This window comes from Rhincodon typus, chromosome 7, assembly GCF_021869965.1.
Source record: "Rhincodon typus isolate 14 chromosome 7, sRhiTyp1.1, whole genome shotgun sequence".
NCBI classification, from domain to species: Eukaryota; Metazoa; Chordata; class Chondrichthyes; order Orectolobiformes; family Rhincodontidae; genus Rhincodon; species Rhincodon typus.
The window spans coordinates 11,159,586-11,184,641 of record NC_063338.1 but is presented as its reverse complement, the minus strand read 5'-3'; the positions used below and the strand labels follow the sequence as shown (position 1 = coordinate 11,184,641).

Here is a 25,056-nt window from a genome sequence, read left to right as displayed (position 1 = left end):
CACACACACACACACACACACACACACACACACACACAGTCACAAATGCAGTTCAATTCTCCACAGTAGTGTTACACTGGAGTTTGAGTTTTATCCAAACAAACCAAAGACATCTCTGACACATACAAGTCTATATTTGCATACATTGAGGCACTAGGAGGGTTCAATAACTGAACAGACCCCCATTTAACTTTAGCAGGAAGGCCTCAGACAGTGGTCTTTCCCTACCGCGCCTTGGTGCAGGTGCCCCAAGCTTCAGAGCATCCCTCAGCAGGTAGTTTTGGACCTTGGAATGTGCCAGTCGGCAACACTTGGTTGAGATCAACTCCTTGTTCTGGAAGACCAACATGTTTTGGCAGACCAACACTTCCACTGTCCGTTCAATGTCAGTGAGTGTGACATGCATCGTTTCTGTGTCATGCCAGTTAAACTATCATACTCTTTGGAAACATTTTTACCCATTGTGAACTTTTTTGAAAGTGACTTTAAAAGTAGAGCACACGTTCCCTCTCAGAATGTTTGCTGGAAAGTCAGAAGACTCTGATTCCTGCACAAGAGAGAAAAGAATTAACTCATGAAGGAGCATGCTTCCAAAAGGCTCTTAAAATGTAAATGATTTGGGGTGCCCTCCCTTGAATAACAGGTAATGAAATCTCTTGTGGAATTTAAAGACGCATTGTATGTGTATTCATCAAAACATAAATCAAGTAGTCCTGGCGCAGTTTTTGGGAGTTTGACCCTTGACAGTGGATGTAGTCTTTCTGAATTCTGAAAAACCGATTGTTTACACCCTTTAACTAAATAGCAGGAATAGATGGGCCATATTCAGTTTGGAAGTTCAACTAGTGGGGACTGAATGATCAGGACCTGTGCCTCGGCTATTTACAACTTATGCGTATGACGTGGTTGAGAGAATGAAGTGTAATGTGTCCAATTTGCTGATGATACAAAGCTAGATATGAATGTAAACTGTGAGGAGGGGAGACTGCAAGGGGTTATCAATCGACTAAGTCAGTGCATAAGTACATAACAGGTGGAAAATAAGCTGTAGAAATGAAGATATCTATTTTGGCAAAAACAGAAGAGCAGAGTGCATTTAAAAGGTTAGAGCCTGAGAAATGTTACTCTCCAGGGGCACTTGTGTCCTTTTCCATGCATCACAGAAAGTTAACATGTAGTACAGCGGGTAATTTGGAAAAAGCAAATATGTTAACATTTATTACAAATAAGTTGGTGTTTAAAAGTAAAGATGTCTTGCAGCATTTATACAAGACCTTAGTAAAACTGTACCTAGAATTCTGCGTACTGTTATGGTCTCCTTACTTAAGGAAAGATGGATATACTTGCCTTAGAGGGAGTGCAGTCAGAATGAAAGATTTGACACACGAGGACAGATTGAGTAGGCAAGGTCTTTATTCACTAGAGTTAAGAAAAATGTGAAGTGATTTCATTAAAATGTAAATTTTTTAAGAGCTTTGACAACGTGGAAGCTGGAAAGATGTTTCTTCTTGATGGGAAGTGCAAGGCCATCCATCCTAGTTTCAGAATAGGGTGTTGGTCATTTTATGAATAAGATAAGATATTTTTCCTTTCAAATTTTGTGGATCTTTGAAACAGTCTATTGCAGAAACTTTGGGTATTCAGTCATCGAATATATTCAAGACAGATTTTTGGAGACTAAGGTAATCAAGGGATAAAGTAGGGAAGTGGAGTTTATGTCAGTGTTGATCTTATTGACTGGCAGAATGGTCTTGAAGGACCAATTGTCCAATTCCTCCTATTTCTTATATTCTTAAGAACAAAACCTTGAGGAGTAAATGAAAGTGACAATTCAGCTTCATCATGCTTACACTGGCAGATTAATAACTCGTGGCACCTTTTGCACTCATGCCATTTCAGATGTGTATTAATTCAGTTTCTTCACAATGCTGGCCCTGCTTTCCATCCAGTCGCTCCCCTATTTCTATTTCTATTGCTCTTGTTGAAGGCTGCTATTTAAATAGTGAGATGAGCCAAAAGAAAATTAAGTCTATAGAAACAGATCAAAACAAAGACGAGGATATTAAATTAATCCCGATTCTTTGTAATTCACATTAAAGGGATTCTGAGGGCACACAAGGCTCTTTAATGCTTTGTTTTCTCAAACACATTGTGTGGGGTGGGCCATTAAGGAATAATTAATTGCCACCTTCTTGAGCTATAGAATTATCACCAACACCCATGAAACAAAAGCCTTTCGTTGAATAGTTCCCTTGTCAGCCAAAGGAAAGGAGCAGTGCTGCATTAATGAGAGAGAAGGCAGAAGAGATGTCTCCCTCATTGAACCAACCACCCCTCCCCCGTCCAAACCCCCTGCCCTCATGGTCTTATCATGAAATACACACACGACAGACGCCTGCATGTCCTGGTCACTATTGTTTTCTTGCAGGAAGTCTTTGTGCGTTTTTGATTCTGTCCTCTGAAGTTGCATCATTCTCCAGCTGTATGCTTTTGCTTTCCATAATGGCATCAACAACATCTGTATTATTCTGTGCTTTTCAAATAGTTAAAAGCATCCCAAGATGCTTCAGTCTATACCAGTCATATAAGCACTGTGGCTGCAAGAGCAGGTCAGATAAGCTTTACACCATCCAGGACAAAGCCGCCCGCTTGATTTGCGCCACATCCAACATGCAGCATACACTCCCTCCACCACCGACACTCAGTAGCAGCAGTATGTACCACTTAGAAGAAATTCGCCAAAGATCCTTAGACAGCATCCTCCAAACCCACGGCTGTCTAGAAGGGCAAGGGCAGTAGATGTACGATAACACCACCATCTGCAAGCTCCCCTCCATTCCAGGCACTATCCTGGCTTGGAAATATATTGTCATCCCTTCATTGTTGCTAGGTCAAAATCCTGGATTGCTCTTGCTAATGGCATTCTGGGTGTACCTGTGGCACATGGACTGCCGCAGTTCCAGAAGGCGGCTCTCACTACCACCTTCTCAATAGCAACTAGGGACGTACAATAAATGTGTGGCCCAGCCAGCATCACCCACATCCTGTCAATGAATAAAAGACAAGATAGAGTCATGGGCAAAAATTTCTATCGTTTAAATAGTGGAGGCATGTGTTTTAGATGATGACAAAAGGCCACCCCACCTCTGAGAGCTGAAGACCTCTGGGTCCTAAAGTCTGGCAGTCCAGGTCTACTCACTGGAGGATCCAATCAGGACAAGTTAAGCACTTTCTATACTTTTCTTGCAGGGAGATTTGGGGAGATGCAATCTGGGTTCAAAGGCCAACGCAGAAGAATACTTTCAGAAGCCACTCTTTCCCTCCATCTGTGACTCCAGTTAGCTCCAGATTGTGGCATTTGGAGTCCCAGGAGTTGGAAGTCATGTTGAGGTTGTACTGGACACAGGTGACACCTCTTCTGGAGCACTGTGTCCAGTTCTGGTCACCCTGTTTTAGGAAGGCTATTGTTAAGCTGAAAAGGATTCAGAAAAGATTTACCAGGATGTTGCTGGATATGGAGGGTTTGAGATATAAGGAGAGACTGGACAGGATAAGACCTTTTTCACTGGGCGTAGGAGGTTGAGGGGTGACCTTACAGAGGTTTATAAAATCATGAGGGGTATAGATAAGTTGAATGCAGGTGTCTTTTCCCTAGGGTGGGGGGTTGCAAGACTAGGGGGCATATTTTTAAGGTGAGAGGAGAAAGATTTAAAAAAGATGAGGGGCAACATTTTAACACAGTGGTTTGTGTGTGGAATGACCTGCCAAGGGAAGTGGTGGATGCGGGTACAGTTACATTGTTTAAAAGATGTTTGGATAAGTACATGAATAAGATATGTTTGGAGGTATATGGGCCAAGTGCAGGCAGGTGGGACTAGTGTAGTTTGGGATTATGGTCAGCATAGACCCGGTTGGACCAAAGGGCCTGTTTCCATGCTGTATGACTCTATAACCTGGTGGGCAGGTTGCATGGCTTCCCAGTTGTGAAACTGACCATCTTTTTCACTTGGTGGGAGAGCAGGAGATTAGGAAGGTTGCAGATATTTTTCTGATCAACTTCTACAGAGATGTTATTATACACTTCTGAAACATGTGGGCCTGAATCTACTTGAACAGATATAGGGACGCTACCAGTACACCACAAGAGCCCCACCAGGAAAGTTACAGATTGAGCCCTTTAAGTCGTCAACTAATAGGCCACTTAAGGGATTTAGTCGATGGCAAATCGAGAAGGTTGACTTTCTTGCCAGAACTTGTTGCTGATGTTGTGAGAAGGCTCTGAACATTTCACCAGGGAGAACTCACCCAGTTATTTCCCCTTACCGTTGTGGTAATGGAACGAGGTCAGCTGGGTGGATCTCAGAATGCGAGTTCCCTGACTGGACTAGGTTAATAGGCCCAATCAGGGAGCTCCGGCTGACAGATAAAATTAGGAGTGTTAGAGGTTCTGCTCAATCTAGGAGCAGGCTCTGTGCTAACTGTGTCTATGTCTACACACTATGCATGTGTAAACAAAGGGTGATTTGGTGACAGGATACCGGCCTTCATGGAATTATTTCAGCTGCTGCCTCCAGGATGGGAAAAATTGTGCTCTCACCATCATAACAACGTAGAAGGAGGATGTGTTTTCAAATTAGTGGGTGTGTTATCAAATTATATATGATTAGGAGAAGTGGCCACAAACTCGGTGAAAGAGGCCGCTTCTTAGGAGCATTCTGATGGTGAACAGAGAGGCCAAAGAGAGAGAGAGAGAGAGAGATCTACAGCTTAGGATCCAGGCAGCTGAAGCCAAAGTGCTCCATCATGGGACAGTGAAAATCTGGAATGTGCAAGAGGCTGGAATTAAATGAGTGCAGGCCTGTCAGAAGTCCAAATGAGATTGCAACACTAGGATGATGTGGAACAATGGATGGATATAAAAACAAGGATGATAAGTTTTAGATAGTGACTCTCTAGGCCATCAAACAGTCAGGGCTGATGATGAACAGGACTCGTTGTGATTCAGATGTAAGCAGTGGTCTTTTCAGATGAACTAACAGAGGTGCAGAATGGGAGGCTGGTGAGGGGAGCATTAACTCTTCATCTCAGTTTCCTGAGTTCTTAGCCGTACACAGTCCTGGAGACTCATCGTTCCTGTTTATCAATAAGCCTCATTGATACCCCATACCCCAGTTGGTTTCAAGATTGCACCTGCCTTTCATACTGAAGCATGGTTTAGCCAACTCAGTCAAGATATCGTGTTCAGACATGCTGCTTATTCGTAAAACCCGTGCCATTTTTTCCCAAAATAATGTACTTTATCTTGTTATCTCTCTTCCTCCCTCAAGTACTCTTGATATCCTCCTTTCACTTCTGTAGAGGGTGCTCGGTATTTGTAACATGAGGGCTATTGTTTATAAATATAAATTTTGGTGTGTTTTCTTTGCTGATGACATGAGGCTACACATTAATGAAAAATAAGGAGTGGTGATGAATATTAATGTTGGATTTGTATTCTTGTGTAACACTGCATTGTTTCTGTACCAAAAGTGGGTGTATTTAGTCAATCAGTGAATATGTAGGTAGACTATCAGAGAAAAGCAGTTGTACTGTCTGGTAATTAATGCTCTTTTTATAGAGAAAAAGGAGATGAATTGGATCAGGGCATGATTGAGGGTTACAAAGGGCATTGCAGACAGAGATAATTGAATGCTGTGTGAAACATGATAGTTCTTAAAATGCTGGAAGTACTAAAACATGATATGAGGGAAGACAATCCATCAAGGACCGATAATATAAGGTTGTATATGCGTTTTGGAATTTTGCTCAATGAGTATTTTGGAAGGGAAAGACAGATGGGGGAGGTTAAGCAGGTTTGCTGAACCCATGATAGAAAGAGGTGCATTTATATGATACCCCTCGCACTTTTGAAAGTGTAACCAAAAAAACTAGTCTCTCTATTTGGCACCTATCCAATTTGCCTGTTGCTCTACTCTTGTCCCTGTATCTCTCTCCTCGTTTTTTTGCCTTTCAGATAGTAACCCAACTCATTTGAAAGTTTCTGTTTAACTGGTTTCCTTCATGGTTTCAAGCCATGCATGTTTCAGATCAATTTGCAGCATAAAAATATTTTCCGTATTTGCCCTTTTTCAGTTCTTTTGTTGAATCACCATCTGTGTCTTCCTGTCTCTGCCCCGTCTGGCACTGGAAGCTACTTCTCTTTACTTATGCTATCAAACTATTAATCCTTTTGAGTTCAAGTCCCACTCCCGGGACTTCATCTAAGCTGATTTACTCCAGTGCATTGCTAATGCTGTGTTCTACTGTCGGATTGCAGTTTTTGGGATAAGATGCTAAACCAGGATTCTGTTTGGTATCACAGATGGGTGTAACTTTTTTTAAATATATATTCATTCACTGGATGAGACCAGCATCTATGGCCCATCCCTAAGTGTTCAGAGGACAGTTAGGAGTCAACCACATTGTTGTGTGTCTGGAGTCACATGTAGGCCAGATGGCAGTTTCCTTCCCTAAAGGACATTAGTGAACTAGATGAGTTTTTCCAATAATCGGCAATGGATTCATGGTCATCATTAGAATTTTAATTTATTGAATTCAAATTCCACCATCTGCCATGGCGGGATTCGAATCTGGGTCCCCAGAACATTTCCTGGGTTATTGGATTAACAGTCCAGGATAATACCACCAGGCTGTTTCCTCCTCTGATAATCTCATGGTACTATTTGGAAGAAGGGCAGGGAAGGTCTCCACAGTATCCTGGCCTATAATATCCCTCCACTAAAACCTTTTTAAATGAAACAAAACACAGACAGATAATCTGGTCATTATCACCATGTTTGTATTTTGAGATCCCGATGTGAGCTTTTGGTCGTTGGTTTCCCACAACACAACAATTCAAAAATACTTAACTGTCTGAAGTACTTTGGGACATCCTAAGGCCGTGAAGGGCACAATGACAAATGAAAGTTATTTTAAAATATTTTGAAATGAAAGTAGTATTAATCATTGTGTGCAGTTTGGATTCAAGTGTTATGCCTCGCTTCCTTCCAGCGTGTGTTTGTGTAATGGTGCCCTATTCACGCTGCACACTTACATTGGAAAGTGACCTCTGTCATGATGAAACAGTCTTGTTTACATGATAGCCAACAGGTTCATGAAGAAAAAAATACTGGTGGTAGAAACAATCCTTCCTGTTTCCTCTCTGGCTGCACTTCATGTGTATTCAACGGGGCCTGGATGATGCAGATAGGGAGCTGAAGTAAAGCTGGAGGGAATTCTCTGTATGTGCTGACACATGAATGGATGTTTTCCAAAGGTTTCTTTGAACTGCACCTGTAGAAGCTGAACTGTAGGTTGCTAAAACCCTATTGAAGTTGCTGGTGTTATTGCCTGTCGGGATGCAGGCTAATTCACAATCAGCAATTGGTGCTTACAGTCAGGAAATGCCAGTCCTAGGACTCCTGACTGCACAGCATTCCAATTAAACATAACTACTCAGTGCTCCTTGCTCACAGTGCAGAGGGGGAAAGTACAAATTAGGCGATGGCTTTGCCTTTCTGTCTGTACATGCGAATCCGAAGGGAGGTGATGGTAGAGTGGCAATGTCATTTGACTATTAATATATACTTCTGGGGAAGTAAGACAGTTCTGAAGAGGGGTCACTGGACTTGAAATGTTGACTCTGTTTTCTGACCACAGGTGCTGAATTTCTCAGCAATTTCTGCTTTTGTTCAGGGTTAATGTTCTGGGAACATGCATTCAATACCCATGGCAGATGGTGATGTTTGAATTCAGTAAAACGTCTGGAATTAAAATCTACCCTAATGGTGATGAATATACTTTTGAATTATCTTATTGGCTGTGCGGGTCTCTGGCGCCTGTGTGTGGCATTGACCTCCAGAACAGGAAATAACTGAAGCTCCTTAACTTAGATGGAACTTAGTTGATGGTGGCCACGTAACTGCTGTCAATTGTCATCAAAAACCTATCTGGTTCACTAACGTCCTTTAGGGAAGGAGATCTGTCACCCTTAGCTGGCCTGGCCTACATGTGACTCCAGCTCTGCAGCAACATGGTTAACTCTCACCTGCCTTCTGGGAAATCAGGGACGGGCAATAAACTGTGCCCATGCCCAGCGAAAAGCTGATGGAAACTGTCGCTCACCATTTTTTTTTACCCCTGACTGCCATTCCTACATGAGTTAGGAACGTAGGAGTTGGGCCCATTCAGTCTGCTTCACTATTCCAGATAAAAAAAACTGTAAGAGTTAGGAACAGGAGTAGCTATATGGTTCCTCAAGCTAGCTCCGGCATTTAACAGGACCCTGACTGGTTTGACATTCCGCACAGCCACTTCCGTGCCCTTTCAAGACTAACCATCCACCTCAATGTCATATTCCCCGTCCGTCCTCGTATTCCTTGACGTTATCGGCAGCTAGAAATCTATCAATCGCTGAAATGAACTTACTCCATGACAAAGCTTCCACAGCCATGTGGTGCAGAGAACGTCAAAGATTCACCACTTCTTATCTCAGTTCTAAATGGCTCGTCTTTTATTCTGAGATGGTGTCCCCTTGTTCTACACTCCTCTCCAGGGAAGCATCCTTTCTGTATGTACACTGACTATCCCTTCAAGATTTTTGTTAGATTTAGGAGATTGCCTCTCATTCCTCTAAACTTGACTTTAAAGACACAGTCTCTTCAATTTCTCTTCATAAGGTAGTCCCACCGTCCCAGGGAGGATCCAGAAGGCTTTGAGTTTAAGTTTTAGGGTTTTAAGTTATTAATCCATGTTTCCTAATTACGTTTGGTGAAAGACAATTTTGTAATAAACAGGTTTTTTTTTAAATTAAGTGCAGAAACCTGGGAAGTGCTTTCTTCTAACCTGAGTTTGTCAGCCAGGTAAATCAGGGACTTTGGATTGTTGTACTAAGTTTATTTTCACATTTCTGAGGCCTCTGGGAATAGCGTGGCTTGATTTCCATTGTACAACCCCACTGAGTTGTGACATCACATTGTATTCCATCTTGCTCAGAGATAGCAAGAACTGCAGACGCTGGAAGTCAGAGGTAACGCAGTGTGGAGCTGGAGGAACGCAGCAGGCCAGGCAGCATCAGAGGAGCAGGAAAGTTGACGTTTCGGCTCGGAACCCTCCAGGCTGTGTTATCTATATTCCATCTTGCGTTCTCTTGCCCATGCCTTTACATCATCTTCGCAACCTACATTTTGTATCCCCCATAAACTTGGAAATATTACACGTGGTCCCCACTACCGGATAGTTCTTCTTCTACCTGTTCAGAGATGTTATTACACACCTCTGGAGCAGGTGGGACTTGGAACCCAGGCCTCCTGGCCCAAAGGTAGGGACAGTACCACTGCACCATAAGAATCCAGGCTTTCACGTCCGGTTGTTTTAATCAGCCTACTCAGATGTGCTGTGACATGTTCTGGTGCAGGTGGTCTTGAACCTGGACCTTCTGAGTCAGTGGTAGGGACACAGCCACAGTGCCACAAGGGCCTTTGGCACCCACTTCCATCCTGTCACAGCGCACCTCTGGAGCAGTCGCAACTTGACCACTGGCCTCCCGGGCCACAGGTAGAGACACTAACACTGCACCACAACAGATCCCACTTCCAAATCGTTGATGTAGATTGTGGACAGCTTGTGGCTCAAGAACATTTTTGTGATACCCCCCCACTGGTCCCAGCCTGCCAATGTAATGATACTATCATGTAATAAGTTGATTCTTGTTGCCAAGACAAGTGCCTCTTCTTGCTAGGGCTCAGTAGTGGTTTATTTTTGACCATAGCATAACCATCCCCTGCTATTTATGCTCTTGTTTAACACTGATGAAATGTATTTGCAGTAACCCACAATCTGTACTAAAAAGTGCTCTGTATCATGGCCTCAGAAACCACTGCAGAAATTCAGCAACACACCTTCGACAGCATCTTCCGAACCATGACCACTACTATCTAGAAGGACGAGGGCAGCAGATACATGGGAACACCACCTAGCCTTATCACAAGTTCCCCTCTAACCCATTGACAATCCTGACTTAGAAATATATTGATGCTCCTTCAGTGTGGCTGATCAAAATCCTGGAAATCCTTACCTAATGGCATTGTGGGTCTACGTACAGCATATAGACTGTACAAGTTAAAGAAAGCAGCTCACCACCACCTTCTCACACATAGCCAGGGACAGGTAATAAATGTTGGCTCAGCTAGCAACACTCACATCCTGTGACCGAATAAAAAAAATTTCAAGAATTTAGCCCGATTCGGGTAGTGGTAGTGTCCCTACTTCTGAGCCAGAAGGCCATGCATCAAGCCCGACCTGCTCCAGAGGTTTTCCCTGACATCTCTGAACAGGTTGATTAGAAAGTATGCAGGCTGGCAGCATTTTTCTGGAGAACATCCAGTACTGGATGAGAAGCCATTTCCTCCAATTAAATATTGGGATTACTGAAGCCTTTGTTTGCATTCCCCGATACAAACCAGATTGATTCCCAGTCAAGCAGCATTTTGCTTTCAAACCTCTTGTCCTTGTTTCCAAATTACACACATGCCTCATCCCTCTGTAACTCTTGTAATCTCCCATGGCTCCACAAGATGTCTGCACTCCTGTGATTCTAGCCTTTTCAGCATCCTTGATCCATCATTAGTCATTATGTTTTCAGTTCCTGAGCCCTAAGCTCTTGAATGCCCCACACCTCTCCATCTCTCTACCTTAAAATCTACTTGGTTTTATTAAAACCTACCTCTTCGGCAAAGCTTTTGGTTATTAGAGCTGACATCTCCTTAGGTGGCTTGGTGCTTTATTTTGTTTCATGAAGTTGCTTAGGCTGTTTATTTACACTTAAAGGCACTATATTAATAAAATTGCTAGTGTTTGTTTGTTTACTCATATTGCTCATGCCTTTTTTAAATATTTATCTGAATCCTCTTTCAGTACAATTTGGGGAAAAAAGGTCTTCTGAAATGAAAAATGTGCATTCTCTTTCTTGAGACTGAGTTTCTTTGTGTTTTGATCGTTTTTTGGTTTTAGTTTGTGAGTTCTGGCATCTGCAACATTTTGCTTATTGGGAGTATTCTTGTAAATACAGTAAGCAAATGGGAGCATGTGTTGACCCCCTTAGTATCTCATTGTGTTGGCTTCTGTTTGTACTTTGGATAAGTAATGAAATCGTATTCTAAGTCAGATGTAACTAATTTAATACACTATTTGTTGCATAAGCGAAAATATATTGAGGAAATAGATTGGTAAATTATCCCAAAGGAATGAGAGCCAGACAGTAGAGTGTGATGTCAAGGATAGATAAGCAAATTCTCTCTTCAGAGGACTGCATGCAAATATGCTAACAATAGATGTCTTTGGCGGATATTGACCTTCTCGCTTTTCACTTCTTGTTCCCAAGCTTTGAATCTGGATTTGGAAAGGATTTAATTTTCATGATATTGTAATAGGTAAATGATAGATGCTCCATCTTAAAGCAATTAGTGCTGGGCTGCTCAACGCATTTTTTTTAGGCTGGATGAATGTCATGGTACAGAGGTATCTGAAGATTATAAATATATTAGAATCGTGGAATATTTGCAGCACAGAAGAAGGGATATAAGTAGGTTGAGTGAGTGGACAAAAACTTGACAGATTGAGTGTGATGTCAGAAAATGTTAGGTCACTTGTTTTGGTCAGAAGAGTCAAAAGGAAGACTGTCATCTAAATGGAGAGATATTCCAAGTGTGGTGCAGAAGGATCTGGGTATTCATGTGCATAACCCGTCAAATATTAACATGCTGGTGCAGCAAGAAATTAAGAAGGCAAATGGAATTTCTGCCTTTATTGCTAGGGGTTTGCAGTTTAAAAATAGGGAGACCTTATTGCAACTGCACAGAGATTGGTGAGGCCACATCTGCAGTAATGCATGCAATTTTGTTCCCATGTTTAAGATAGGGTATATTTACATTGGAGGCAGTTCAAAATGGATTAACTAGGTGGATTCCTGGGATGAAGGGGTTGACTTATTGGTTAATCAAATTAGGCCATTAGAGTTTAGAATACTGAGAGGTGGTTTATTTGATATATGCAAGATTCTGAAGGGGCTTGATGGTATAGATGTTGAGTGGGGGAGTCTCAAACTAGGGGACATGGTTACTGAATAAGGGAACACTCATTTAAAATTGAGATGAAAAGTAATTTCTTCATTCTGAGAATATTGAATGTCTGGAATTCTCCACCACAGAGAGTTGTGAAGGTGAGATCACTGACAGGATTTAAAGATGAGGTTGATATAACCTTGAAATGGTGAGGAGTTGAGGTCTCTGAGGAGTTGCATGAAAGAGGTGAACCATAGGACAGATCAGATGTGATCTTTTAGAATGGCAGGGCAGGCTTAATGAGTTAAATGGCCTACTCTTGCTCCAATTTCCGATGTCGTTATTTGGCATATTGTGTCTACGCTGGCTGCCCTCACCTGGAGCCACTCTCCTTTCAACGTAATACTAGGTCTCCTGTCTTTTCAAACAATAATCCAATTTCCTGTTTAATGCGCTGATCATACTGCGTCGATCGAACTCTGTTAAGAGTAATGAGGAAGGTAAGAATTGCACTTGTGCAGTGTGCTGGATTTTTACATTAGTTGAGCCCAGATGGTAGGCCAACAGGTGTACAATTTCTCACTGTGGGAATCAGTGCTGGTGAGCCACATAATCTCCACCCAGAGCCATTTTCGATCATAGTAGCTTGGGATCAGATTGGCCACACAGCAGGTAGCCAGTTGAGGCTGATTATTTCCGATTAGCATGCCTGTGATGATCTCATTCTCGTGCTGCCTGGGATTTCTGATCAGGAGCCCACCCACTGTTCCCAATTGGACAGCGTATCTTCTCCCCTGGTTTTTAATTGCCTGCATTTGATTGAAATCCCAGCGGGGTGTCTGCCGCAGGGAGTAGTTCATGTCTCTCATTCTCATACCATGATTGAAAATCCAGCCAAGATCTGACATGACTTTGAGACGCATAAATGATCTACAGCGTTTTTGAATTATGGTCACTGTCGTAATTTACGAAATGTGGCCATCAGTTTGCACACAGCATGCTTACTCAAACAGCAGTTTGATAACCAGTTTTTGTTTAGTTAATTTGTTTAGGGCAAAGATATTGGCCAAAAATATGTGGTGAACCTCCAACTTTAATGTTGTCCCACAGGACTCAGGACAGAGAGAAAAGGCCTCAATGTAGTGTCTTATCTGAAAGACAATGCCTCCATTTCTTACACACTCCCTTAGTATTGCACTGGACTATAAGCCTAGAATTTTTTTTTTGTTTTATCCAGAACAACTTTATTTTAAATCAATTTTAGAGTTTCCGGTCAAAAGTCCAATATTAGTGCATCGGGAGCAGGAGTAGGCCATTCAGCTCCTTGAGCCTACTTCGTCATTCAATTAGATCATGACAGATCTGATTGCAACCTCAAACCCACATTCCTTCTTATCCCTATTAACCTTTAACTCCCCCTTGCTTGATGAGAAGCTATCTTAGCGTTAAAAGTATTCAGACTCTGCAGTTCCAAATACCCATGAGCCTCTGAAGGGAAAGATTTTGCTTCATCTCTGTTTGAAATGGGTGATCTCTGATTTTTAAATGTCGACTCGTGGTTCCAGATTCTCTCTCAGGAGAAAATATTCTCTCCACATCCATCCTAATAAGACCCTTCAGGATTTTATGTGATTCAATCAAATCAACTCTTAATCTTCTAAACTCCGGCAGATTCAAGCTTGGCTTATTCAACCATTCCTCATAAAAGAGCCCTCTAGTTATGTACTCTCTTAAATAAAAGATCCAGACTTTACCCAGTACTTCAGATGTGGTCTCGCTAGTACCCTGTTTAACAGAAGTATTATCTCCTACTTTGTATTCAATTCCCTTCACAATAGATGATAACGTTCTATTAGCTTTCCTAATTATTAGCTGTACCTGCAAGTAATTTATATTAGCCTCTTGTGATTCATGCACAAGGACACCATGATCCTTTTGCACCTCAGAGAACTGCAATCTCTCACTATTTAAACAATGTGCTTTTTTATTCTTCCTGCCAAAATGGATAATTTCACATTTTTCCCATGTTATATGCCATTCTCCCAATCTTTAATCTCTCACTTAACATATCTTTTGATAACCTCCTTGTGTCCTCTACCATTATTCCTACCAATCCATGTGTTGTTAGCAAATTTGGTAACCACACCTTCTGTCCCTTCATCTAAGTCATTCATACAAATTGCAATCACTTGAAGTCCCAGCACAAATCCCTATGCCACTGATGTTTTTTCAGACATTTTGCACAATTACCGATTTGGGTCAATTTCAATGAATGTTCATTATTTTTCAAAAGAAAATAAAAGCATTCAAACAAATGTTATGCCCCCTACAATTTTTCTCTAGTTGTTGTAGCAATTCCTGAGTCTTCATCACAATCTTCGTCAGATTAAAATAACCCCACAAAGCCATGAATGATTAGCAGATGTTGATAGCAGCCATGTAATGCAGTATATTAACAGAAGTGAACTGCTATAGGAAAGAATCCTTAAAATAGATACATTTTCACAAGACTTAACTTTAACCTGCAAATCCAAAAAATGTAATTGTACGGCAGCTCAATTATTAGAAAAACGCTGAACTATTTAACAACTGTTCATAGTTCAGTAAACATGTCCTAAGGCACTTCACAGGAATGTTGCAAAACAAAGTATATAAGAGGACAGTGAGTCAGATAGCCAAAGGGTTGATTAAATTAGTAGGTTTCTTAAAGGAGGAAAGTTGAGGTGGAGAAGTCAGGAGTTGAAGGGAATTCCAGCACTTAGATCTTTGAGTGACTGAAGACGTGGCCACAGTGGAATGATTAAAATTGGCTTTACTCAAGATGTCAGAAATAGATGAGAACTGATAACTCCGGGTTAGAGGAGATTGCATGAATAGAGAGGGGCAAGGCTATGCAGGGCTTTGAGTACCAAGGTGAGAATTTTAAAATGAAGGTATCGGCTCCTAGACAAGCGATGTAGCACAACAGCCACTGGCATGGCAGGACGCTATAATTTAGTGTGAGCTAAGGCACTGGCAACAGACCTCGAGTTTACGAAGCATAGAATGTGGGAGAACAACAAACAGTGTGGAATGATCAAGTCTAGAAGTGACAAAGGGATTAATAAGGATTTCAGCTACGGATGAACTGAGACGGTGGAATAGATGAGTGATGTTACAGGGATAAAAATATGCAATCTCAATGATGGAATTAAAAAGTGCTGAACCAAAACCAAAGCTGCGTCAAATTGACTTCTCAAGGATGTAATTTCATGTTAGCTTTTAAACTGCGTGAAGTTGACTGTTGCAGTTTGGAATTTGCCCTGAAACTGTTGATCAGATTACTGCTTTGTGTTTGTCTCCCAAGAGTCCCTCTGATCTTCTGTGCAACAGGAAAGCAATGCCGACATTCTGTGCTGAGAGGTGTGAAGAAGGTTTATGTTGCGCCTTCTCCCACAGTGCTCTGTGTTCCACTCTAGAGTTCAGAAGAGAGACCCTCCCCAAATGGAGTGTTTGGAGATGAAATGCTGCTGTTCTTAATGGCTCCTGTGGAAGTGGGGGGTGGGTGCTGTTATCCCCTTGTGATAACGAGGCAGTGGGTCTCTCTCTGATCCTGAAAGAATTTAGCAGTGTGCAAAGACATAGCTGAGCTGTTTGAAGTTGAGACTCTGAAGAGATGAAAATAGCCATTGAAAAGTTGCCAAAGGGTTGGCCCTGCTGTGCGAGCAAGGGTGAGAGATGACCCCTGACCTGTAACTCCACCCCAATGGCTAAAAGACAACAGAGGTCGTGGCATGCTTCCAACACTGGAGTGTAACCCTGATGTGTGGTGCCAAAAGAAATGGAAGCGGAATATAATTGACTGATTTCCTCTGTTGAATACCTGATCTCCAGGATACCGCCTCCAATTTCTGGCTGGAAATAGGACTCTGGGGACCCTGGTTTCTTATCGGCCTGCAACAGTCAGACAGGGCCAGGCAGCTCACTTGAGATATTTTGACAGAGATGCAGTCCAGGGCAATGTGCAGGTACTGAAAGGTCCTGACACTTTACACAAATGCAGCTTCCTGCCCTGCTCCCCAAGGAGACTTGATGGCTTTTTTTTTCAATAAAAGAAATTCTTCTAATGTCGGATACCTTTCAACCAACTCAGACGACTGTGAATGACAAAAGCAATCTGTTCGTCAACGTCAGCTGTCTCGAATCCTTGTAAACCTTACAATATTAAAAAAAAAGTGCTGTGCCTTTTGGAGAACAAATCCAAAGTAAACAAATCCATTTAAGTTGACACGCAGAGTTTAAACAATTTTAACAAATTCTGTCTCGTCTGTGCCGTAAGAAGTCTCGGCATTATATGGATATCAATATTACATCACACAGTCTGATACTGCTTATTGCCCTGTCGCTTAAGTGAAAAATCAAGCCTCGCCGCGAAATAAGAGCTGTCACATTTTAAAAAGCATTTATTTTGAAAACAAATCAAGTGCTTAAAAGGTGATGTGGCACTTTAATGTCGTAATGTGATTTCGTTGTGCAATGGAGAGTTGAATTATAATAAGCCCCAGCTGTGGAGCAGATGCTGAGGAGCAGGTATAATTGGATGCCATGATGTGGTGCTAGGGTATCTCTTATCCACACACCAGGGGCAGCTTTAGGCAACTTGGGTCCTTTGAGTGACCATTAATTGATCACCGCCACCTCTGGTATTTTACCATGAAAAACACCTAGTGACCTTATTCTGGACAGAGGGGTGAAGTGTGCCTGTTCAAGCACCTGCCAATCCTCCCAAACCCCGCTCTGACATTGCCTTGCTGGGATCTGTGAGCTTGGCCCCAGCGAAATGCTGCACTTGTTTCTTCATCTGCATCCTTGTTTGTTTAACAGTAGTGTTACTAGGATTGGAGACCTGTGGGCTATCTGTTTGACCAGCAGCTCTCGGAGTGAAGTCTTTGTCACCTGTTAAATCAGAAAGACTCACCCTGAGCCACTTAAGGGCTGTTAAATCAGCCTTGGCCAACTCAGTCAAGCAAAGGCAAGCTTAGGCCAACTTTAATCCAGGAGGTCACTTCCATGTCAAACTCACCAAGTGGCATCTATCTCCTGCAATTGCTGATGAGCTGAGTTCATGTTTACTTCATGCTAACCTGTTAAGGTGGCGATACATTTTCCAAATGAAAGGAAAATCAGAGACAATGAAATAGCTTCCATTTGTGCAGGGCTTAAACAATATCAGGTTGATCCAAAGCACTTCGCTGCTAATAAAGTATTTCAAGTGTAATCGTTCTTGTGATATAGTAGAAATTGTAAACAATTTGCACACAATGCAAACAACAGTAAGATAATGACAAAGTTTGTTTTATTACATTTAACTTTGTTCAACTACATAATCGTTGAGAACAAAAAATTAATTCACTTCCGTAAGCCCTTGTGACAAGTAGTTGGAATTCGTAGTCCCACTTAAAGTAACCTATTGCCACTTGGAGCTGCCAGTCAAACTGTGCAGATATCCAATTGTGTTAATGGAACCATGTGGCGCTTATCCAGTAGTAGTAGTCTTCAGGTTTATGTTGACGCACAGAGTAAAATAACAAGCAATGTTTCTTTCACACTCCAGTTTTTTTTTAAACAACGATTTAACAGACAACATTTTTAAGTACCTTGCATCAGTATACATTTGATGGGTCCTTTTCCCCCTTCTGACAGATCCTTCAGATACTTCTGACTGTCAGTTGATAGTCCAATGAGCTTGATGGTTCACGGAGTTTTGCACTTGCTGCATAAATTGATATCTGCTTTTCATAATTCCAGGTGTCATGTGATCATATGGAAAGGAGTATCTTAATTCTCCTAAAAAGGGTACCCTTTGGAGGCGGCATCATGGCTCAGTGGTTAGCACTGCTGCCTCTTAGTGCCAGGAACCCAGGATCGACTTCACCCTTGGGCAACTGCCTATAAGAAGTTTGCGTGATCTCCCTGTGTCTGCGTGGGTTTCATCCCACAATCTAACGATGTGCAAGTGAGGTGGTTTGGCATGCTACTTTGCCCACAGTGTTCAGGGATGTGAGGTTAGGTGGATTAGCCATGAGAAATGCAGGGTTACAGCGTAGGGGGGTGGTTCTGGGCGGGATGCTGTTTGGAGGTTCGGTTGTGGACTCGATGGGCCAAATGACCTGCTTCCACACTGTAGGAATTCTATGATTCTTTGTCCATCGAAAGAAATCCATGAAGTTGAGACCTGATCCTACTTGGTTGATTCTGCACACATAAATATTTTAGAGACATGTATAACCAAACGTAGACGTGATTGGAGGCAACTGCTTATTTCTGTCTGCCTCCAGCAGATGCATGTGAAACTGTGACCCACCCAAATTCCCATTATTGCACAAATGGGAGGTGAAGTGTTCCAGAGTGAAACCAGTGATTCCTGGGCTTGTCCATCTTACAGTGATGGAGAAATTCTCTGCTTCATACATCCAGGCATATGTTTTGAAGTCTCTTGAGTAAGGCTTAAAACATCTTATTTAGCACTAAGAATGTTACCCACTGAGCCCTGGATGAGGTTAACAAGGTAATTATGTAAAATTTCTGCTGTGGACCCATTTTTGCCATCAATACCTTAGCTGACTGTGCTTCTGCTCTCTGACTGGGCTGATGTAAGGTGTTGGTAGATGTTCAGGGGCAGGGTGCACCTCAGACTGTTTTTGACCTGATCGTTTCTGATTGATATGCGATGCTGAAAGGAATCTAACCTCTAAATATCTCCTCTCACATTGGAGAATCACTAAAGATGAGTTTCAAACATACCACTTTATTTCTGTTTGTATAAACAGCTGATGCATTGTCAATAAACATTTTTTTTCGATGTGAGTCATGTTTAAAATTTTGAATTACGAGAATGAGTTTGACTTAACAGCTGAGGTAGAAATGTTTGACTGTTTCCTGGTGTTTTACAGCATGTTAGCATTTGCTGTTATCTCAATAGCACAAACGGCAGTGTGCTGGTTTTGTTTTAGTGGAACGTTGAAACCTTGTTTGCTATGAAGATTTATAGAGCCATAGCTGTTCACATGTGTACTCAGGAAAAATTAAGAGCACACAAACGTTTGTTTCTTTGTGTGGGCTTTGTGCATCCTCTTCCAAGTAAAGCCTTGATATGTATAGAAAAAAATAATATTTTGTTTAGTTTGAATGCGATCCTGTCATATTCAGTGGGTCAATTGTCAAGGAAAAGAAATTTTTGTTCTCCAGTGAATAACACATTTTTAGTTGAAGCAAAAAGTATCAGCATCCTTTTGAGATTTCCCTTTTTAACAGACTGTCCTCCAAAGTCCACAGTATTCATTGTTACTGATTCAGCAGTGTTTGTATTTGCAAGAATTTCCGGATAATTTGTGAGATCAGCCGAGAACAAGAAAGGGATGTTGGATGAAACTCTAATTTCTTTTTAACAGCTTGATGGTCTGCCAGACAGGATACAGCAATTTTATTTTTATTAAAACTTCACAACTTAAAAAAAACAGAATTTTGGACACATGACTGAGCAGAATTCTAACTAATTATGCGTTAGTTGAGGTCGTACCATCTGGCTGAATTGTTCACGCTTTCAGCCATTTGACCAGTAGTTCTGTGGGGCACTACATTGGCAGTACATTCTATGTTATGAGATACAATTGCTGTTGGGATTCCCCATCAATTAGGCTGGTTGTTTGTTGACTTGCCTGAACATCAGATAAAATGGGGAATGGAAGCGAATAGTAAAATCTTACTTTGAGTTTCATGGTCCACTGGAAAAGTACTGTAAGGCTGTAGTTTTCATCATTGTACTAATGTTAGTGTGATGTAATCGTCTATGAGATATGAGCTACCATGTTTTCTATTTCTCTCTCAACGTCAATTGTGACAACATTGTACTCATGTGGCGCCTTTAACATAATAAAAAAAGTCTCCAGATGCTTTATAGGAGTGCTATAAAACAAAATATGATACAGAGCCACATGAGATAAAATCAGTGCAAAGAACCAGAAGGTAGGACTGTATCAGAGGATTAGATAATTAAGTGAGATTCACAAATGTTAAAATGGTTAGAGGAATGCCCTTTTGTTTGGAAATAATGCTGCAACATGCACAGTCTTTGTTTGATGTATCCAAGAATTTGACGTTGGTACAGACATGTAAGCCTTTTATTCTTAACTTGGCCAGTAGAGATATCAGTTGAAAATGAAGAACTTTTGAGTTAATGTCGATATTACCGTAATTTATGCTGTCTTGCTCTGTATGGTGTGGTACTGAATCACAGAGGGAGCTACCAATTGCAACTCAGTAACATTTGACTAATTTCATGTGGCCTTTGTTTGGAGAAATGCATTTGTGGGTACATTGCACATGATGACTTGCCATAGTAAGTGTTTCTGTTTAGAGGGAGAAGCTATTAAACACTTCCACATAAAGTCTCGTTGAGTTGTGAGAACATGTCACAAATCTAAACTGCAAAAAATGAAGAACCCTGGAAGTATCACTCAATCCTTCTGTCTGCAGACATGTATTAAATTGTATTTATGGTGTTTGCTTCAATTATCTTCCCCAATGACTTATTCCTAATGATCTTTTAAACAAAGTAGAAAACATTTAATTTTTAAAAATCTATTCCCGACTTCCTAATTTGTATCTGCTGACTGTCAATGCTACAGGAAACAACTACCCCGATCAACTCTTGTCACTTCCATTCAAAATCTACCAGCGTCAAGAAGGTCAGCTAGAAGTATTTTCAGAAGAGAACTGACTCAACTTCCTTAACCTTTATTCAGATCCCTGGTAATTATGAATCATCCTGGAAACTCCCTTCCCATGTGCATGAATCAAAGGCAATGTCATCTTGCTTCCCTGCAGCACTTCACCCTATTTGGTAGGTTGGGTAGTGAGAGGTGAATAAATTATATGTGGTTTGGGCACTCAAACAGTTTGATGCTTGGCTTCTCAACTTCATGCATGAATTTGCTCTGCTGCCCAATAGGAGTGAGCCATAACTTGCCCTGAGATGGTGTATAAGTTGGAACATGGAATTCTCTATGGTATCTAATCACTGTTGCCTAGTAATAAAGACCAACTAGAAAGTGTACAGCACCTTAAAATAATCAAGCGTTGCAAGGCGTGTTACTAGAGAGTTATCAAACAAATTTTACATCAAACCAAGTTTACATCAAACCACGTAAGAAGATAATAGGACAGGTGATTGCAAAACATAGGTTAAAAAAGTGGGTTTTAAGGAGTGACATGGGGGAGAAAAGAGAAAAGATGTGCTGAGATTTAGGGATGGGATTCCAATGTGTGGGATCTACATGTGGCTACTAATGGAGGAGCAATTGAAATCTGAGTGCGTTAATGGGCAGAATTAAAGGAAGGCAGAATTCTCAGAGATTTGTCCACTAAGGTGCAATTTTAGAAAGGCTGTGCAAATCTCTTCATTCTGAATGTTTGACCAATATTGGTGACATACGCTATCTTGCTCTCCTGGCCCTGCATTCTCCCTCCCTCTCCTCCACAACCACTATCAGACAATATTATTTGGATTGAATATTACAGCTTGTGAGATAGTTGCTGTGTTTTGTGACCAACTTCTGAGTTTCTAACTCCATCAGGTAAGACTCCTCTCCACTACTTCTTGCTCCCCTAGGTGCGTCTTAATTGGGTAGACAGAGGTGAGATGATAACAGTCAGTTGGCATATAATGTTCTCACCTCTGCGACCTGTGTTTCAATAGAGTAACGGGTAATTGGATCAAAATTTCTGCACTCTTCTGACTCTCATGTAACATATGAGATAGGTTTAGTCTTGATTAAAATCCAGGTCGCAGAGGTGAAAACACAATTGATTATTTGTGTTAGCACCTCCATGAATGCATCGCTTCCCCAGTAAATGAAGGGCGAGTCCAGACTGTGTGCACAATTCCTGGAGTGGTCCTTGAAGTCAGGAAATGATTTCTATTTTGGTCTAAATATCACAGCAGGGCAAAGTGCAGAACATATTTTTTTGAGGTTGCATCATGTAACAGCAGATGTTTTGTCCAAAGTAAAGTTGATTGGCTAAGACCCCTTTCAAGTACATCTGAAGAGCCCATAGCTATAAGTAACTAGAATTCATTTGAACTCGCTGTTGGCATTACACAGCTATTCTCCACTGAGGATTTGTGCCAAAGTTATTTTGCTACAGAGTGGAAACAAAAAAGAAGTTTTGGTAGATTGGCATACATTCTGCTGTATGTCCTGCCCCATTACTTTTTCAACTCTTTGCCTTTAATTGTAGTTTTTTCATTCTTCCTTTCAAATCCCTTCAAAGCCTGAGTCCTCCCTATCCCTGTAACATCTCACAGCCTTGAAAGTCTCCAAGATATCTGCTCTTGTACGTCCCTTATTTTCGTTGCTCCACCACTGGACGTTGTGCTTTTAGTGACCTAGACCCAAAACTCAAAGCTTCTTTCCCTACCCCTTCCTGCATCTCTACCTCTCACACCATATTTAAGGTGCTCTTGAAAAGCCTGTTTTTTTGACCAAGCTTTTGGTCATCTGCTCCAGTATCTCCTACATTACCTACTGTAAAATGCATTGGGCCGTTATATTGCTTTAAAAGTGCATATAAATACAAAGTAGTGTTCTGTCAATGCTTGTCACTATTCACCCATAATTAAAAATCCAGTTGTTCTGGTGACCAACCTGAGGTTGTTGGCAGCTACCGGGGAAAAATTTTTAGTGTTTTTTGAAAGTAAGCACATCAGCTCGATTTGTACTTAAGATTATAGTTTTGTGAGACACGTATTCTTGCAGTAGATGCTGGAATCGATTCTGAACTCTGTCTTAACTCTTGAATGTTTTTCTTCTTCCAAATGCATAAATACTGTTTTGTGTAGATCAGTGCTCAACAGTTTATCTTTGCAATTAGTATCTGCAAATCAAGTTTGGCTCTTCGCCAGTCAGAAAAGCATTTGAGTTCTCTATTTTCATCCCTGGCGGCTATCTTTTAAAACCAGCAAAACTGTCAATAACTTCCAATAAACTCCTCTTTATAAAATCCTGCTGTGTATACGCTTTCGTTTGACAGGGAAGCACTAAGGCAGCAACCTTCATTATTGTACCGGTGATGTAATTGACTTTGACCCTGAATTATCTTTCTCCTTTCATGAGAAGAAGTCAGTTTTTTTTTACTGGTCCCTTTGGAAGCAGTCAGGCAATGGGAAGAACCTTGCTATGATCTATCCAGGAGTGTGTTTGACGTTTGTACAAACTGCTAAGCTACCTTTTCCACTGTTGATGAGAAAATGTGTTTGTTGAAAGTGAAGAACTGATGATTTCTCTTGACAATGCTGTGATTTACTAGAGAGAGCATAGAGGGTACAGACTTGGCTACAATCAGAAACTTATTCTGGCTAATATAATTGACATTAGTGTCCCTGAGATATGTAAAAGTTGGTGAAAACATCTCCTGGCTGTCCATTGACTGTTCTTTGACTGTTCCTCAAAGTTTCAGGAGACCAAATATATTCAATATTTCCAATGTAATGTTTCCCAGCTGTCAGGATGTTCATGCGCTATCACTCTGGAGTGGCTATAATTCTTTAATATTATAGTGGTCAAAACCTGTCACAGGCGCTCCATACTTTTAACAATTTTTTGATTCAGGATTAAGCAAAAAAAAAGTTCTCAGTCTCAAAGCACTCTTAAATGCTTGTCAACCAATTAATTACTTTGGAAGTTTTTTTTGTTACGTTGGAAACAAGGCAAGGAACTTGCTAACAGCCAACAACACCAAACAATAATGCAATAATGACTAGATAATATTTTTTAGTGATGTTTAAGGATAAATATTAACTGGGACGTAGAGGATAATACAACTGTTCTGCACGTAATACTTCAAGATCTTTCATGTCCAACTGAGAGGGCTGGGTTTAATGTTTCACCCAAAAGATAGCCCCGTGACAGGGCAGTACTCCTTCTCCGCAGCACTGAAATGCCAGTCTGGTTCATGTACAAAAGCGTCTGGAGTGGGACTTGAATCCTGAGCTGAGGAATGAAAGTGCAACCAAATTTACGTTCTCAGCGTAAATCTTACTTCTAAAAAACAGCATGTTGAGTCCCTACCTATGAAGTCTGTGAAAGTTGTGACCGCTGATTACAGATCTCGTGATAGTTCTGCATTCATCTAATGCATTTATTTTGTTTCAGAAGGGGGAACAAAACTGTAATCTACCAGGAGACGATAAAAAGGAGTACCTGACCTACGAGATTCCCCTCAATGACTCGGGATCCGCTGGACTGGGCATCAGTCTAAAAGGGAATAAGTCCAAAGACACTGGGGCTGACCTTGGCATATTCATCAAGGCTATTCTTCATGGAGGGGCAGCTTTCAAGGTAACTCTGTGGAAAGGACTGAATTACAGAAATGAATAGAGATTATAGAAATTGTGCTTTCTCAATTGCAGAATATTTCCTCACAAGTTTCTAATGGTAGAGGGAGATGATTATAGAGACTATCGTACTTCAAGTCATAGAGTCATAAAGTCGTACAGCACGGAAACAGACCCTTCAGTCTAACTTATCTATGTTGACCAGATTAATCTAGTCCCATTAAATTAATCTAGTCCCATTTGCCAGCATTTGGCCCATATCTCTCTAAACTCACCCTATTCATGTACCCATTCATATGCCTTTTAAATGTTGGAATTGTAGCAGCCTCCACCACTTCCTGTGGCAGTTCATTCCATACACGCACTACCCTCTGCATGAAAAAGTTACCCCTTACATCCCTTTTAAATCTTTCCCGCCTCACCTTAAACCTGTGCACTCTAATTTTGGACTCCTCTACCCTGGAAAAATACTTAGGCTATTAATCCTATCCATGCCTCTCATGATTATATAAATCTCTGTAAGGTCACTCCTCAATCTGTGACACTCCAAGGAAAACAGCCCAATTATTCAGCCTCTCCCTACAG

General features: G+C 41.2%; 1 protein-coding gene across 1 annotated transcript in view; it reads left to right on the top strand.

The window, feature by feature from the left end:
- The window catches only part of LOC109932140 (partitioning defective 3 homolog B), an 851,675-nt gene that overhangs the window by 414,433 nt on the left and 412,186 nt on the right, over positions 1–25,056 (top strand). Inside the window, exon 10 of the mRNA XM_048599077.1 lies at positions 24,290–24,475. Coding sequence (XP_048455034.1) covers positions 24,290–24,475 — 186 coding nt within the window. The remainder of the gene's footprint in view (positions 1–24,289; positions 24,476–25,056) is intronic.